Raw genomic sequence first — 15,846 nt, 5'->3', positions numbered from 1 at the left:
TGCTTGTGCTGACTGGAGTAGGTTGAGTGTTGGTTTGGGGCTTGTTGGGGTTGATTATCACTCCAGTTCTGCCTCTGCTCCGCCCTTTTCCCCTGATTCCCACACGGACCCAGAAGACTTTTACCTTACCTGTTGGCTTTTATAGCTCAGCAGCGCCTCTCTGTGGTGAGAGGCAAGGGAGGTGGGGAGAGAGGACTCCTCCTCCCAGATCACTCCATCTCAGGCCCTGGGCTTTGTACCACTGAAATGGAACATTTCCTGGCGGCACTCACAACCTTCCAGGAACCTAAAATTCTGAAAATGCTCTACTTCTTTCCTACAAAACCAGCCCAGTCAATCTGGGAAATCTCTCCTCGGCTGTTCCCAGAACAGGGCTGATGGAGGATAGATTTTACCAGGGCTGTCTTGCAGGTGTTTGTCAGTTGCTGTGTTCCGTCGCAGGTTTATACACTGCCCTGCCCGCTCCGCACTCACCCCCACCTCCTGATCCTGGGGATGGCCTTAGAAAGCAGCTCAGTTGCAGGCTCTGAGGATAAGGCGGCATTGTGTGCAAGGAGCGTGCAGGTAACAGCTGCAGCTCTCGGGTCACATATTTTTAGAAGGTCACCTGAGGCCGACAGGATTTAGAAGCAACTTTCCAAATTACCAGCTGAAGCTGCAGGCTGCTATTTTAATTTAAGTCCCTCTGTACTCCTGTTAAGAAAGCCGCATTCCATGAGTACCTTTCTGTGGTCTCTGCCCTCTCTGGGCCTCGTGCACAGCAGCATTTGCTCTGTGTTAGTTAATTCAGGTCACATCCCCATGACCTGACTGATGTGCGTTGAAAGTAGTTTTTTAGTAAATCTACTTTGGATTTGAGAGGATCTATTTTTAAGTTGCATGGTCCTAGCAAAGAACTAGGTGCTATGGATATAAATGATGGCTTTTTGAGTTGCTTTGGCCAAAAGGAGAGTTCTGGGCCATCTCAGAGCCATGGGCTTCATTACCCATTTCACTAGCCCAGCCAAGACCTCAGCCTCTGGCAGTATTTTAAGTGGGTGGATAAGAGCTTGTTTCCCTGGTTGTTTTACATTTACAGAATTGAACTGCAATCAAAATTGACTACAATACAGTATTTGAACTGCAATCAGAATTGACTACAAAACAATACAATACAGAATTAACTACCATACATGTATCAACTCCTTTATTTCCATAAAAGTATTTGTTATTAATTCTATTCAGTATATTGTCACAAATATTTTTATAGGGAATGCCATCTAGCTTGTCATTTATTTAATTTAGATACATATGAATTTAATACTAGTTTTAACTCAGATTTAGTAATAAACTCAAGAAATAAATGCCCACATTTTTTTTTCATCTTGGCCCTGTAAATCATCCATGTTTATCATATGATAATTAAATGTCTTATGTTTAAACTTTATTAGCATATTGACTTTTGCATAAATTAGGTAACAACACATTGTAGCAACGATGGACACCGTATACATGTGTCTACATACATACATACTTGCTGAACTATTTTCTAAAGAAATAGAACCACCATTTTGGTTAGAAAATGTAACTAAAGATAATTCAGAAGTAATTATCTTTAAACCTTGAAGAGATTTTATTCAAATTAATGTTTTTCTTTCTCAGAAAAGAAATATCGCTCAACTATAATTGAATTACCTTGATCACTGGGTTTTTTTACTTGAAAATTTCAGGCTCTACAGTTATTATGTTAATCTGCTAAAAATCAAGTTTTAGAATTTAATAAGACTAATTCTCCTAGGTTCTCTTGGAAGCTGTTTTATTGAAGTACAGAAATTATTAAGTAGAGTAAATATCACCCTTGTGGCTTGAGAATGAACTGCAGTTTCCATCCAGATAGTTTGTCTGTGGAGAATTATGCACTAGGAAAAATGACTCTGTGTATATTTTTTAAAAGTAATAAAACAAAATTACTGTTATGTTATTTTCATTTGGATGACTCAACCTTTGTTGTTGTTCTTCCCCTGTGTTCTAGAAAGGTATACATGAGTGGAATTTTAGTGCTTCTTCTGTCAGGGGAGTGAGGTAAGTTTCCTTGGTGCATTTCGTTTACTTAGAAGATGTTTTTCTAGAGTGTGAATGTCTTGGATAGGACTTGTAGTCATGATTTAAAAAGGCAAAGAACTTCAAGAATCCTTCTGTTGGTGAAAATGCTCAGCCTTCTTCAGACTCTTTATCTCCATTACAAAAAATTTGCAATAAAACCTTCACTGTTTGAACTGACTCTGCACTTGCACTTGTCACCTACTTAAAATGTGGTGACAGAGAGATAAATGTGAACTGTGGACCAGAGTCAAGGTGAGGATAAAAGTGAGCTGTGTGGGGTCCTCTCTAGCTGGGTTTATGTTAGAGGATGGTTTTTCTGGTCTTTTGGTATCCCAGGAACTAATCTCTCCTTAGATGTATTGAAAACATACATACCATCTGCCAGATTGTGTCCTGTAGCTAATATTAATATGGTGAGATTATGGGAATTCATTTTTCTACAACTTTTCCTGAGGTCACCGTTAATGAAGTGTTCTTGAGGTTACAGTGGCTCCCTTCAGTTCTGGCATTGCCATCCTAATGCCAATTCCTGGGGTTTAGAAATGAGATTTATTTCAGAATCAAGAGCCACTGGTTAAATGTTTACATACTTGTTCTACAGAAGTTTATGAGACACCAGCTCTTGCAAATTTCAAACCAAATTAGTTGTGTTTACTACTGTGTGCCCCATATAAACAGAAATGAGAAAAATCAGATTTCTGTGTGCCAGTTATGCAATACTCTGTTGCTTTGGGCATAATAGTAATTGGTTTTGTTGGAGCATATGAACTGGCAGAGTCGTCTGGGTCACTGATAATTGGAGTTTGCCTGGTAAAAACACCTGTTACCTCATGAATGATGTGAACAGAAACAGGCCAGACTGACTCAATATATATCTTTCCAATCCATGCCTTCTCAAATAAAGCATTACTCTCTTAATATTTAATTTTTAAGACCAGTCATTAGCAAGACACTCATTACTTACTGCTGCCTTTTTAAGCCATCCATCTAGGAAAGTATGGTAAACATAAATTTCACTTTATCAGCATGGAATGATTATATGCAGCTACTGTTGGTTTATATGTTGAGAAACTTGAGTTCCAGTGTGTGACTTCAAAGAGAGCTAACTTTTCTTGACTTCCTCCTCTATAAATAGAAGACAAACTATAGAAGAAAATCCAGCTGTCAGCAGTTTGTCTTGCATCAGCTTAGGACTTGTTCAGCTCGGCCAATGGGCATTTATTGAGCAGCAGCTATCTGTCAAATGTTGAGTCCTGTTCTGCTAAGGATACACAAAGGACTAAGACATGAACTCTGCTCTTGAAGCACTCACAGCCCAGCAGAGCAGCACACATTTAACAACTAATGATAGTACAGTGTGAGATTAACAGATGTATGTTCAAAGACCAGAGGGACAAGAGGAAGTCTTTCTGTTTCAGGTAGAAGTAGTGAAGGGAGAGAGGGTAAGCTCTAAGGTGGGCCTTAAATGGTAAATAGAATTTCTTTAAAAAGTCAAAAATGATGTGCATTCCAAATGGAAGGAACAGCAGATGCAGAGGCATAAAATAGGGATTGGAGAACTATAGCCCACAGGCCAAATATGGCCCGCTGCCTGTTTTTGTAAATGAAGTTTTATTGGAACTCAGCCATGTTCATTCATTTATGTATTGCCTAAGGCTGCTCCAACAGCAAAACTGAGTAGTGTGGCCTACAAAGCTTGATATATTTACTCTGTGACCTGTTACAGAAAATAGTTGCCAACCCTTGGCATAAAAGAGCATGGCCTGGGGACTTCCCTGGTGGCGCAGTTGTTGAGAGTCCGCCTGCCGATGCAGGGGACATGGGTTCGTGCCCCGGTCCGGGAAGATCCCACATGCTGCGGAGCGGCTGGGCCTGTGAGCCATGGCCGCTGAGCCTGCGCGTCCGGAGCCTGTGCTCCGCAACGGGAGAGGCCACAACAGTGAGAGGCCCGCGTACCACACACACACACACCAAAAAAAAGAGCGTGGCCTGACTGGTAAACTCAAAATTGTTTCAGTTTCTGTAAAGTAAAGGACTTGCTGAGTCCAAACCAACTGCTGTTTCATATTTCTTCACTCCTTTATAATCTCTACAATAATGAGGTGCTTTACCTGCCTCCACACATTGCCTTCCTACTTCGGAAGCATTTTATTGTTCGACACATCTTACGGAACCAGAATCACCAAGGTCAGTAAGCCAGTTGATATTTACGCTTTTCTTTCAAGCACACAGTTTAGTGCTACAGCAGGCAAGACCCCTTCCCCATGCTAAGTTGTAGGACACATGGCTTGTGTGCCTACAACACCCCAGAGCAACATTATCTGCCGATACAAGCAGGAGGATAATGCTCAGAATATTAAATAATTTTAGTGTTGTGGTACAGGGAATGTCACTTTTTAAAGTGCTATTTATAACATTTTGGTATAAACCACACTGATATCATAATTGGGACTGAATATGAAAAGTATTTGTTTTTCATTACAGTACATGGAAGTATTGAGATTACTGTGAATAATTCTTTGTTTGTTTCAGTGTTTCTAAATTTGAAGAACGATGCTGTTTTCTTTATGTGCTTCACAATTCTGATGATTTCCAAATCTATTTCTGTACAGAACTTCATTGTAAAAAGTACGTATTAGTCACTGTTTATGTGTGAAAAAGACTGTTCTTACCTGATCATTATTTTTAATTAATGAATGAACATGTAGCTCCTGTAAAGAATTCATGGCCATGTGCTTATATAAATATTTCATTTGCACTGATATCTTATAATCATGTGGCATGTTTAACTGAGAATTTGGGGAACTTTCTTTAATAAATGAACCTTTTTCTTAGTCGTAATTTATTTTTCCTTAGACAAAACATTAACCAAATTTACCAGTTAGTTGCCAAGTATTATGACTCATTTTTAAAGTGGTCATGTATTATGTGATTACCAAAATTTTCATTCTTGAATTCTTTCGAATAATCTCACCATCGTCTGCAACAGTGGCTCCTAACTCTGGTTCATATTAGAATCAACTGGTGGGCTCTAGAAAGTGCCTGAGCCCGACCCTCGACGAATTATATTGGATTTTTAGGTGGAGGAACAACTTGAGCTAAGAGCCAGTGATGTAATCTACACCCATAAAAGATAATCCAAAAATACATGGACTGCATTGTATATTTGGGTTAACCTCCCTGGGTATATTTGTCTTGGGCTAATGACTAAGTACTTCCTGGTCCCTTAGAACACAGTGACTAATTGTGGGGACCTATAGAAGTGCGTGACAATTTAGACACCAACGTGCAGGTAAAAGCCAGCTTGGACTTAAGATTTTGCTGGGGTGGTTCTTTCAAATAATCACTGTTTGACCCCATTATAAATGATTGATATGCTAGCTCCAATATACAGTCAATCATTTTAATCTTGGTACTAAAAATATGTATGTTTAATTTAAGATTCTTAGCTAAAGTTTTATCTTTATTATTGTAAAATGTGTAGTAAAATGACTTGGAAATAAGAAAGAATTCCTAGCACGTGTATGGTCGACTTTTCTACTTACACTTGAATTCTCAAGGCTCTTCATTTGTTTCAGTGATAATTATAGCTAAGATTTATGGAGTAATGACCTCAGACCTCATATCTATTTTAATCTTCAAATAAAATTTATTAGGTAGGTAATATTAATATTTTTGTTGAAAAGAGTAAAAAAAAAAAAAAAAGTAGAGTCTTGGAGAGTTTAACTACCTATAATCATATATAGCCAAAAAGCATAAAACCCGGGATTTGAACCGGGCACATGTTACTCCAGAATCCAAGCATCTAAAAATTACACTGTACTCCCACCCCACTAGAAGTGTTATATTCTATTTAGAAAAGTTGGTGTTGAAAATTTTTGTGTGAGTAGCTGATGGAAATCTTTACCTCACATCTCAAAGTCTATCTTTAAACCTAGAATTTGTTTAGGTCTTTCATGTTCTTCCTTTTGGTTGAACTTGCTTTTGTCTGTAACTCATCAGGATATGTAATCTTCATCGGAGCATACCATCATTCTGATCAGGTTTGGGATTTTCTTGTCTTGTCTTTAACCTCCAAAGAATGTATATATAGAGAAAGGAAGAGTGAGGAACTAGGCATCACACGCAGACTCCATAGAGAGGCTTCCAACTCCATAATGGACTTTGTCTATTTTGTTCATTGTCATATTCCCAAAGGCCAGAACAGTTTTTTATCCTAGTGGAAACTTGATGAGTATTTGTTGGATGGATGGATGGATGATAAGAGGTACTGTATAAGAAAAGGTTTTTTCCTTCCTGTGTAGGAAAAAAACCCAGTTCTTCCCTACTGTGTTTCTTTCCTTCGTGTCTCCTTTATTCCTCACACAAAACACTTTATTTCTGACATTTCTGGTCCCCAGATGTGTGGAGGTTTTACCCCACAACAAGCAATTCTCTGTGACACCTACAATTGAACTCAGTCTACCTGGAGATAGAGTGAGATCCCACAGGTTAAAGGCTCAGTCCCATAGACCGTCTCTTCCCCTGACTTCAGATACCAGTCACAAGCCCAGATTATCACCTGTGCTTTAGATATACCAGCTATAGATCAGAGGTTCCAGCGACCCCCTTCTTGGGTTCGATTAATTTGCTAGAGAGGCTCACAGAACTCAGGGAAACACTTACTTACATTTACCAGTTTATTAAAGGACATGAGACAGATGAACAGCCAGATGAAGCGATGTCTAAGGTGAGGTCTGGGAGGGTCCCCAGTGCAGGAGCTTCTGTCCCTGTGGAGTTGGGGTGCATCACCCTCCCTGTATGGGTATGTCCACCAACCCAGAAGCTCTCTGAACCCGCTACTATTGGGATTTTATGGAGGCTTCCTCATGTAAGCATGAACAATTATTAACTCTATTTCCAGCCCCTCTCCCCTCTCTGGAGGAAGGTGGGGGAGTGAAGCTGAAAAGTCCAAGCTTCTGATCGTGGCTTGGTCTTGACCAGCCCCATCCAGGAGTCCACCCAGAGTCGCTTCGTTAGAACAAAAGATGCTCCTGGTTCTGTATCACTTAGGAATTTACGAAGGTTTTAGGAGCCCTATGTTAGAGATGGGGTCTTAGACAAATATTAGAACACAGGAGATGCTCGTAGTGTTCTTATCACTTACAAGGGTTTTAGGAGTTCTGGGCCAGAACCTGGGGGGCAGAGACCAATATTTATTTTCTATTATCTCATAGGTACAGAGATAGCATAAACGTTCTGAGTTGTGTTAGGGAGACTTTTCTTGTCACACAGTAACCTGCTCTTCCCTTGGGCTGGCAGTGCACAGCATCACCTGCCTGTGAGATCATCAGTTCTGTTCACAGTGCCTCCCTTACTCCACCTCTGGGCTAGAAACCATTAGCATCCCTTCTGAATGGATAGACACAGCTAGCGTTGCAGAGGGAAATCTGTTTCTTACCATAATTTTGGGGGGGAGCTCTGAAATGACCTCTAGGAAGAAAAAAAAAAAAAGGAACTTTACAAGAATAGTTCCTGAAGAAAATGTTTGTCACCAACAGAAAGGTGGCTTCTGTCACAAACATACAAGCTAGCCGTTCCTGATTCCATCAGTATTTTGCAGACTGTATATATGGGACCCCACATGTATGACACTGAGGTGCTCAGGCAGAAGATTCAGTAACTGAGATCAAATGTAGTGGCCAACACTGTGTCGCAGAGTCAGCTCAGAATTTAGAGACACTATTCCAGAATCTGGGTATTTTTGTTATGTCCCATTAAAAATAGTAATATTAACAGCAGCAAAACAATAATAGCTAATATTTAATGAGTGCCCTGTGCTGAGCACTTTACAAGTATTACCTCAAGTCATCTTCACAACAACCTGTAAGATAGGTACTCATATTCCCCATTTATAATTAAAGAACGAGGCTCAGAGAGGTGGAGAAACTTGCCCCAAATCACACAAATACTAGCAACCTTGGTATGATATTCAAGTCCACATTCTTAACATTTCTGTGACCTTGTCTAGCCTTACTGTTCTAATTCTGTAACATATCATGTTACTATTACTTGAGGCATTAGGTCAGAAATTTCCGGCAAATCCTACCAAAAATATGAAAAATCATATTTTTCGCACTGATGCTGATATTTTGTTTATTGCCTGACTCTTCTAGGTCCCATTTGTTTTGCTCTGAAGTCACTTTGAAACGTGCTTGCTTATATGTAATATCTTATGTATTACGAGTGACCACATACCAATTTTCACTGCAGGTTTTTTGAAATGGTGAACACCATTACTGAAGAGAAGGGGAGAAATACAGAGGAAGGAGATTGTGAAGGTGACTCCCTGGAGGTAATGACTTTGGTTTCTGAGTTCATTTTACTAAATTTCTCTGTGGCTAATTTTTTAGAATGAACTATTTAAAGCTTTACTGAGGGAAAGGGTGTGTGTGTGTGTGTGTGTGTGTGTGTGTGTGTGTGTGTGTGTGTGTGTGTGTGTGTGTGTGTGTGTGTGTGTGTGTGTGTGTGTGTGTGTGTGCGCGCGTGTGTGTGTGTGTGCGTGTGTGCGTGCGTGCGTGTGTGTGTGTGCGTGCGTGCGTGCGTGCGCGCGCGCGCGCGTGCGCGTGCTTCGTGAGTAGTGACAAAGGGTAGAGAGCTCAGCCAGAGTCTGTAAACTTTCCCTTAATGTTTAAAAGCAGCTTCTAGAATTCCTTTGGTTAAAAAGGGCTAAAAAGCAAACATTGGAGAACTCTTAGTCAGGAATACTGAGTTTTTTGTGTCTTACTCTGATGTGAGTAACTATGCTTTACCTTTGAGGGTGCTGATAGCCCTCAATGCAAGAGTCACAGTGCCCTTACACATTTTTTTTTTCTTCTCTGAGTTATGTTGCAATTCAGACAAGCAAAATTCAGTGAAAATTCTGAATGTTAGAAGCATTCGTGGTCCTCATTTGTATGCTTAAGCAGAGAACCTGAAACAATGTAAGATTAACAGAATAAAGAGAGGAGATGAGGGCTTCCCTGGTGGCGCAGTGGTTGAGAGTCCGCCTGCCGATGCAGGGAACGCGGGTTCGTGCCCCAGTCCAGGAAGATCCCACATGCCGCGGAGCGGCTGGGCCCGTGAGCCATGGCCGCTGAGCCTGTGCGTCCGGAGGCTGTGCTCCGCGGTGGGAGAGGCCACAGCGGTGAGAGGCCCACGTACCCTCCCCCCAAAAAAAGAGAGAGGAGGTGATAACAATCACCCCAGTGCTGTTGCTCTGACCGCAGTGCTTTTCCTTGTGCCTCCTAGATACAGTACACTGCAGACACCTATTTTTCGACTGTGTCCATTTTCTCCATCATGTCTTTCTGCTGTGTATAGCACAGGCTGCCACCACAGTGAGGACAGTGCTGGGGACTTTCAAGAGAGCTGACTCTCGCACTAGAGCATCTTCAGTGTCTGAAGGTTGACGCTTCTCCAGGCGTGGTAGTGGGCCTCTGTTTCCTCCAAGCCTTTCCCAGTGTATGACTTGGGACCGACTTCTGAATCCAAGCAATATGAAAATTACATTTCTAATGTCAAACTGAAATTGAAGAAACTAGAACACCAACCTGACTGGTATACCTAGTGTATTAGATCACTTGGATAATGTCATCTCGTAGGCTAGAAGTTTTAGGTAAGCGTTGAAGTAGTAGGGTAACAGTCGAGGGAAATTTAAATATAATAACCAATTGTTAATTCTGCCTGTAGTTAAGTTCTATACTTCTCTAGCAGTTGTGTAGCTTTTGATATTCCTGGCTAAGCCTAAGCCTCTTTCCTTTAAGTTATAAAAAGATGATAGGCCTAATTAGGAAAAAAGAAATCTTCCCCACGCACTAGCTTGCTGTCTGCAGAAGTACTATAGACAATACTTCTTATTTGCTATGCTTTATATTTTGCACTGTTATATTTTCTTATTTAAGTGATTGTGGGTAGGAACTAGATCTCTTGGTTTCTACATCAGTGCTCTTTTGACTGCACCTCATTATCTCTGTTTTTATTTGGGTTAAATTTAGAATCACTTGATACATAGCAACGGCCAGGGTAAAAGTTAACAAAGAAAATGAAAATGAAACAGTTCCATTAGTAATAAATTAGCAAGTGGATAGATTTGAAAATCCATAAAGTTACTTTACAATATCATAAATTGCTGGGTTTACAAAAGCAGTAACAGTGATAGCTATCCTTTATTTCATACCCTTCTTTGAAAAACTAAATCCATCTTACCCAAAATACACATAGCGCAGACAGGCTATGGTAGCCATGTTAGACAAGCTTGGTCTTCATAATTGATTGAATCAACAGTTGAGAGACTCTGCTTTAGAAACTCATTTAACCCTATGCATTGCAGAACATGGCTTTAATTGCCTTAGAATTTGTGGTGAATCTGGCCAGCTGATTTTCCTGACTCAGTCTCCTATAATGTAAAAGGGGTAGGTAGATCACTGTTCAGAGAGCTGTCAAGAAGATCCAGGGTCAAGGTCTCCTGATCTGTGTGCAGTGGTACTAAATGGGGTGGATTTTGTAAGACACCCTTCTTGATCAGACAGTTCTCCTGCAAACGCTGAGAACACTCACCAGCCAAAGATGGAGGAAAGTGCTCAGGTTTCTTCCTAGGAATATCCAGAGAGTTTTAGTAGGTCTACTGACCTTACAAAAACCATCTCATACCAGTGCTCTCCGATTCATCAAAGTGCTCCTAACTCATACTTCTCAAGAAAGCACAGGTATACTATTCCTTAAAAAAAAAAAAAAAAAAAAATTATTTATTTATTTTTATTTGGTTGTGTCAGGTCTTAGTTGAGGCTTGCGGGCTCCTTAGTTGTGGCATATGAACTGTCAGTTACGGCATGCATGTGGGATCTAGTTCCCTGACCAGGGATCGAACCCGGGCCCCCTGCACTGGGAGCACAGAGACTTAACCACTGCGCCACCAGGGAAGTCCCATTATCCTTTTAATGTTAGAAAAACACTCGTGTACTTCTGTCCTTTGCATTCTATCAGAATAATTTAAAGTCTATGACATAGAATGACTTCTGCAGTATTCCCAGTGGACTGTATAGTCTATACAGTGAATTCAAGAGTACCTGTTTTAAGTATTGAAGTAATATTTTGGCTTAGTTTGCCATTTTGCCACTAGTGACATTGCTGATGTTGTAGTCTTGGGTGTTCTGTTAGCATAACATTAATGAATGGATACGGTGATGTGCTGGGCTGTGAAGATGATGAAATCCATCTTGGCTCTCCCTCTCACGGAATGTCCCTTTGTAGCCAGAACACCTATACAATATGAGTTATTAAATAACCTTAACTTATATTTTTACATAACTTATGATAACTCCATTATACCCTTGATCACATTTCTTAGCTATTTTCAACATTCTCGACTAACATTATTTTTTCAGTATTCTAAATATTTGATTAAAATGAATTCCTTAATTTCATTACCACAAACTGAACTCAAACTTCAGCCCATCAATGACGTAGCAAAAATAATTCCTCCTCTTCCCATTCTTCATAGTATAAACAAGAAGGATTCCTTTGGAGATTTATATGCAGAATAATTATTTTCTGGTCTTTACCTTCATTTGAGATAGAATTAAAATTGTTTCAATACATGTGCCAATTATTCCTGAAGCCTTTGGGTACCTTGGCCCAAAACAAAATTAAAATGTTGGAAAGATCAGATGCTTTTAAAAAGTTTTTAACTTCACTTGGGGTGGCATCAGCATTTGGCAAACATTAACTATTAATGTGGTTCCATAAACCACAAATTTGAAGCTAATCCTTAGACTTCCTGGTGTTTGAAAAACTTCTTATTCTAAGCCCAAGTTAAGATTTACTTTTCTTTTTGATTTAAAAAACCAAGGTTTCTTTGAAGCATTATAGTTGTGGGAGGGATTCAGCCTCCTTCGGGTCATGGTCAGACCCCTCCTCCAACTGATCATATTAGACTCTGCTCTGATAAGATCCTTGTGCTGGGGTCAGTGGTCTTGGGTTCTGGCTCTAACTTTGCCAGTAGCCAGTTTTATAACTTTGGACAAAATCCCTACTCCTGCTGGGTTAAGATGATATCATTCCTTACATGAGAGTTGAACAAGAAGATCTTAAATGTCCTTTCCTAGCTCACATTTTTTATAATTTTCAAGGTTAGTATAAACTGTACCAGGTCTTTTAAATATAGCTCAATACCACTTTCAGTGGACTTTTCTGTTTTTAAACAGAAAGAGAAACAACTTCTTTTGATTCAAGGCCATGTTTTTTGATTCAAGGCTGTCTTTTGAAATGGAAGGGTTATGAACCCATATCTTAAATAGTTTAATGTATTAATAAATTTATATTGAAATCACTGAACAATGAATTACAGTTAACTGTAAGAGTTCTAACACTTATCAGCTGTGGTCCCTGTTTTTGTTCTCCCAGCCTTTCATAGCTTCACTAAGAACAAGGGCATCTACACTGTTACCCAAGCCAGACACCTCAGAGCAACTTCTGCTCCAGCCTCACCCCCAGCATTTTCTCTAGTCCCTCACCCCATTCCATCAGTCCCCCATCTCAGGTCCTCAGAATCTCTCATGTGGCCTGATATCTCTCCTGCCATCAATACACTGTCCCTGCCATCACTGGAGAGATCTCTCAGGCAGATTTAATCCAGTGACTCCCCTAATTAAAAAGTTTTGTTTTGTTTTTTTCTTAATTTTTTAAATTGGAGTACAGTTAATTTACAATGTTGTATTAGTTTCTGCTGTACAGTAAAGTGAGTCAGTTATACATACACATATAGCCACTCTTTTTTAAATTCTATTCCCATATGGATCATTACAGAGTACTGAAAAGAGTTCCCCATGCTATTCAATAGACCCTTATTAGTTATCTATTCTATATATACTAGTGTGTATATGTCAATCCCAATCTCCCAATTTATCCCTCCTCCCCCCACCGCCCCGTTACCCCCTGGTAACCATACGTTTGTTTTCTACATCTGTGACTCTATTTCTGTTTTGTAAATAAGTTCATTTGTACCATTTTTTTAGATTCCACATATAAGCGATATTATATGATATTTGTCTTTCTCTCTGTGACTTACTTCACTCAGTGTGATGATCTCTAGGTCCATCCATGTCGCTGCAAATGGTATTGAAAAAAATTAAAACTTAAAATGAAAAAGCTTTGATGCTACTCTTTGTAGAAGATTTCCACACCATAGAACATTCTTACCTCCCTGGCTGTAACTTAGCTTTCCTTTGCACTCTGCGGTCCAGCAATGCCGAACTCCCTTCCATTATTCAGACAGCCAGGCTGTTCCTGCCTCTGGGCTTGACGTGCAGGTGCCCAACTCCACATGCTTTTTCTGCTTTGTCCTACTTGGTGACTGCTTCCTAATTTTTTAAGATCCAGCTCAAGGGTCATTTTGACTTTTGAATCATTTTACTTTTGAATCATTTTCAACACCCCTTCTCACTTTTCTCTGCTCTTACAGCATTTTTGCCCACTCCTCTGCCCTAGCTCTTCTCACTGCCTTGTAATTCAGTAGCCTGCACCAGACTGTTTACATCCCAAGGCTGGACTGTGGCTCTCTTTCCCTTTTCACCACAGTCTTGCATGGTGTCAGGCATCCAAGCAGAAGTTCATTCAGAAGGCTTAGAAGGGTTTGAAGCTGGGGAGTGACAAAACCAGAGCTGTTTAAACCATATCTCAAACTGGGGGGAGGGGGATGTGGATTGCAGGGGGCAGAGTAAATGCTGGGAAATGAGCTTGAAGATTGTTTAATCAATGTTAAGTCCATAATCAAGCTGAATACCATAATCAAGCCACTCAACCCATTCTCTTCATCTCTCTCTCTCTCACTCTCTCTCTCTCTCTCTCTCTCTTTTAGATTCTTGAAAAAGCCATAAATTACTGAGGTACTTTGGTGTTCAATACAGAATATGTTGTCTTCCTCCTCATGCCTCTCCCAAACATACATATATTCTCCCTCTCTTTTCCCCTCCTCGTCCTTTTTCTTTAATGCATTTGTAATATTTACCTCACTGTTTTATCAAAATGGGCATATGATTGACACAAGCCTCAGGTAATCATAGCAGCTGGCCCTGTGAACCTGTTTATATGTAGTTTCCAGGGTGCATAGAGAGGAAGTTGCCCCCTTGTGGGATGGGTTAGGGACAAGCAAGATAAAAGGAATGTTTTCCTTTCACTCAGACATCTGCCGGATGATGAAATACCTTACCGTTTTTTTTTCTGTTGATTTGTCTCACAGACAGACATTAACAGTGAATGATGGTTTAGAATTCATTTAAATCAATTCAGAGTCATCCAGTAGCACACTGGTTTGTTTTTCTTTGGCATCCTGTTTCTGTTTTTGTACAGATCTCAAGTTGAACATCCACAATTACTGCACTGCCTGAGAAAAGCTATCACTTCTGGTGTTGTATGATAAGAATATCAGTTTGTTACTCATTCATTTATTCTGTTGTGAGAAAAAAAACTTTTTCCTCTACCACCTCAGGTTCAGTAATTGGGAGCCTGCAAATTAACTGACGAAAGACAGATTACAGAAGAAAAGACAAAGTTTATTTCTGTACGAGGGAACACGCAAAGAAGTGATTCCTGAACAACTAGAGTTAAGAGTTTATTTATCTTAATAAGGAAAGTTCTTAATAGGACTTCAAGGGAAAGCAACATGGTGGGAAACTAATGAGAAACAAGTGGAAGGTACTGAAAGTTTTGAAAAGGTTTGGTTTAGTCATTTCTTATCAAGGTATAAGTGGTCCTAAACCTCCTGGAGAGGGGATCATGGCAGCTGTATTTTCGAGAGACTTTGCTTAAGTCAGCAAAAAAAGTTTAGATAAGGCTTTTTCTGCAGCTGCAATTTATTCAGATGTTTTCAGCTTAAAATAATCTTGGTACCACATTAGTGGGTCCAAGTGGATTCTATCAGTTCACTCAACAAATGTTTATTCGACACCTGTGGAAGGCACTCTCTAGGCGCTGGGGATCCAGCAGAGAACAAAATACAGAAAATCCCTGTCTTCACTGAGCTTGCAGTATAGTGGGAGACTGAGAGTAAATAAGTGAAATACATGCTATATTTGATAATGATCAGTATAGAGGAGAAAAATTAGGCAGGGAAGGATTTAGGAAGTTACAGTGAAACAGGGTGTATAATTTTAGACAAGGAAGCCAGGGAAGGCTCCTTGAGAAGGGAAGGTCTGAGTAAAGATCTGAGGGAGGAGAGAGCTATGAGATTAGATATCTGTACCTGCAGCGTTTTTCCTATTCTATTAATGCTATTAGTAGCATTAATGTTTTCATGAATTATGAAATGAATTAATGTAGTTATTAATGTTTTCAGCATTTACATATTACTAAGGCGATATAGACTGAAAATTAGCAAAGCTATCGTTTGGCTTTTTGAGGTGACTACTCAGCTAAGGTGATTAAGTGCCGGGGGAAGTACATGGCTTTTTAGAAGGTGGCTGTTTTACTGTGGATCCTTGGACGGTGCAAGGACTAAGTGAGTCATCACTTCGTTGTTTGGCCTTGTCAGGACTGTCTTCCTACGCTCATTCTCCTCCCAGTGCCAGTTTAGGCAGTTGTGGGCAGGCAACAAGAGAGGGCTGATTCTAGAAGCGTCCTCATCACTGCCTCAGAATGCAGTGGTCTCCCTCAGCAACAGCCTGAGTTGCTAGCCCTTTGTCGTAGAAATAGAATGCGAGCTATATAAGCAGTGTAATTTTATTTTTATTTTTTTAAATACTGAATTCG

General features: G+C 40.0%; 1 protein-coding gene across 2 annotated transcripts in view; it reads left to right on the top strand.

Moving 5' to 3' along the window:
• MAP3K5 (mitogen-activated protein kinase kinase kinase 5) overlaps positions 1 to 15,846 on the top strand; it is a 218,375-nt gene that overhangs the window by 145,883 nt on the left and 56,646 nt on the right. For both annotated transcript variants that reach the window (XM_030853368.3, XM_060283713.1), the window contains exons 12-14: positions 2,012 to 2,061; positions 4,615 to 4,710; positions 8,335 to 8,416. In XM_030853368.3, the coding sequence (XP_030709228.1) occupies positions 2,012 to 2,061; positions 4,615 to 4,710; positions 8,335 to 8,416 (228 nt within the window). The remainder of the gene's footprint in view (positions 1 to 2,011; positions 2,062 to 4,614; positions 4,711 to 8,334; positions 8,417 to 15,846) is intronic.

The sequence above is a fragment of the Globicephala melas genome, chromosome 14 (genome assembly GCF_963455315.2).
Source record: "Globicephala melas chromosome 14, mGloMel1.2, whole genome shotgun sequence".
Lineage (NCBI taxonomy): Eukaryota > Metazoa > Chordata > Mammalia > Artiodactyla > Delphinidae > Globicephala > Globicephala melas.
The sequence above is the reverse complement of the archived record's forward strand: the minus strand, read 5'-3'. Positions and strand labels throughout refer to the sequence as shown.